Source organism: Etheostoma spectabile, chromosome 19, assembly GCF_008692095.1.
Source record: "Etheostoma spectabile isolate EspeVRDwgs_2016 chromosome 19, UIUC_Espe_1.0, whole genome shotgun sequence".
In the NCBI taxonomy this organism is placed as follows: Eukaryota; Metazoa; Chordata; class Actinopteri; order Perciformes; family Percidae; genus Etheostoma; species Etheostoma spectabile.
This window is the reverse complement of record NC_045751.1, coordinates 6,725,328-6,727,827: the sequence shown is the minus strand read 5'-3', so window position 1 is coordinate 6,727,827 and position 2,500 is coordinate 6,725,328. Positions and strand designations below refer to the sequence as shown.

Here is a 2,500-nt window from a genome sequence, read left to right as displayed (position 1 = left end):
TCTTAGTGCGTTATATGCAATTAAACTGCAATAGAGATAATGGCCTCCATTGCCAACTGAGTAATAATCCCAGTCATAATCACCTCCATTACTTTTATTAGGCTTGGCATTATCATCATCACTCTTATTAATATTATTCTACTTATCCACAAGAAGAAAATCTTTGACAATGAAACCCTGAAACTATAAGGTGAAAGAAACACTGATGCTTGCAAAATGAGGTTTGAGGGAAAATGTCTTCTACTGATTCAATGTGAAAGTTCAAATCTCAATCAAAGAAGTCTAGAGTTTCACCTATTCTCACAACTGTAGCAGCTGTCCACTGACTCAACCCCTTATGGCCAGGACATGAGAGCAAAGTGTGTGTGTGTGTGTGTGTGTGTGTGTGTGGTGTGTGTGTGTGTGTGTGTGGTGTGTGTGTGTGCGTGTGTTTGTGAGGGGGTGTGTGGGGGGGTAACAGACCATCAGAGCATCTCAGCTGCACTGCACCCAATCAACCCAAACCACACATCACGCAACTGGGGCGCAGCTGATCAGTGACCACAAATAAACACTCCCACTGGCGTCCCCCCATGGACTAACAGCTGGGCTATTCTTAGAAAAAAATAATGATACAAAAGGGCTGAAATAACAAGACTCTGACAACTTCAAAGACTGTGGTTTACTAGATGGCATTTGCAGCCATCACATGGTGTAATTAGCAAAAGATTATGAATGTGTAAATCTAAAAGTGACTGGAGTGAAGTCACAGGAAAGCAGACCTTTCATTAATATATCAGTGGGTGGCATTGGATAGGTCTTACAATTATCTGACATCCTTAACATTCGAGTTCCCGAAATGTCCAAGCAGATTAATCTCTCTACTTTATCATTGTCAGACATCCTGGCGGTATCTAAGCAGAAATGTGAGGTGTTGAATTGAGTGTGTGTTTATATTTTCCTTACTGTGTGTGTGTGTGTGTGTGTGTGTGTGTGTGTGTGTGTGTAGCCAGGATTTTGTAATGCAGAGTGCTAGGTGGGAACTACCCTATTAAGCTGTGATGGAGACACCAGCTGAAAGCTCTGCAATCACTGCAACTTTTTACAGGCTCGTATTCACGCGTGCTGCTTCAGAGAGTCTTGAGTGACGTTCCTGCTGACATGAATTGAATACCACAAGATTCCTTGGCTGAACTTTTGACCCTGTGTCCCCATCCAGAAACCATGGCACTGTATCCCAAACATGTTGGGCCTGGGCCTATTTTGGTGCACAAATAAAAGGGTGGGAGCCTGGCTCTTGTTAGATGATTACAAGCCATGATTTGGTGTAAACCTAACACAGCCTAAAAATACACAATATCATAGTAACAATTCACCCTGCAAAGCTCTGTCCCCGATACTGCCATGAAATGAATAGCGCCTGATGCAGACGATGTTGTCCAATGAGTGGCATGTTTGTGTGCATGTGTGATTTGAGGTACCTTCATGCGAATGGGGAAACCAGATTTGCGAGGCGCTGGAGTGGGGACCGCCCCGGAAGGAGGGTGACGACGGCGAGGATGGCGGCCGGGAAGGGTGAGACGGGTGAGAAGGAGGGGAACCCAGACTACTGGCCAGAAAGGTCCCCATGAAGGAGGCGGAGGAATTGCCCATCAATCCACTGCCTGCATTCCCGCAGGGACAAAGGTAGAGAAAGAGAAACATGGTTAGAATTAGACAAGTGCATGCACACAGTGACCATGAGTGTGAATTAAACAAAATTAAAAAAAAAATGAAATGCAAATGTAAAAGGATGAAGCCCACTGGCCGTCTAGGTGGAATCACAGAGTCCGGTAGATTTGATCGCCCTGGGGAGAGGGTGAATGAGTACGAGTGTGTTTGAGAAAGAAAAAAAAAAAAAAAAAGGAGTGTGAAACTCTCCTCCCCGTCACTGACAGCGGAGTCCTCTCCCCTCCTCTTCTCTCCTCTCACACCGCCTCTCCCCATGGGCAGACAGAGGTCTCATCTCACAGCTGAGTACACACTTTCTCAGGCTCTCTCCCTTTCGCTCTCACACACTTTTGCTCCTGCTCCCCAGTGTCCTTTTCTCAATTTCTCTCTTCCTCCATTATCTTATGCTTTCCATCTCTCACTTTCATGCCCTCAATCACTCTTATTGCTCTGCTCCATTTCACCTCATCTCTGTCTGTCTCTCTTCTTTTCATTCTGCATAACTATGACAATCCTGTACTTTCTTCTTTGTTTCCATTTTGGTGTTTTACTCCTTTTCCTTGCTCCCTTCTATTTTGTCACAGTGGCCGTTTCCTCTCCTCTTTCCCTCCTCTGTCCCATCGCCATGAGCGGAAATACACTATGGGCATGCTTCTTCCATAACCCTCATTGTCTTTTCTTTCCCTCCCTCAGCCCAGCTTTCTTCTGACACATAGCATTTCTTTGCTTTGTTCTTTACTATAATGATGGCACCAGCAGAGCAATCGTCCCTGGCTGGCTGAACTGGTGTGTTAACAAGACTATGATGAGT

General features: G+C 45.2%; 1 protein-coding gene across 1 annotated transcript in view; it reads right to left on the bottom strand.

Moving 5' to 3' along the window:
* The window catches only part of LOC116707118 (BAH and coiled-coil domain-containing protein 1-like), a 33,648-nt gene extending 32,008 nt beyond the window's left edge, over window positions 1-1,640 (bottom strand). Inside the window, 1 exon segment of the mRNA XM_032544301.1 lies at window positions 1,461-1,640. Within this exon segment, the coding sequence (XP_032400192.1) occupies window positions 1,461-1,632 (172 nt within the window). The 5' untranslated portion in view covers window positions 1,633-1,640.
* Window positions 1,641-2,500: the final 860 nt, after the last annotated feature.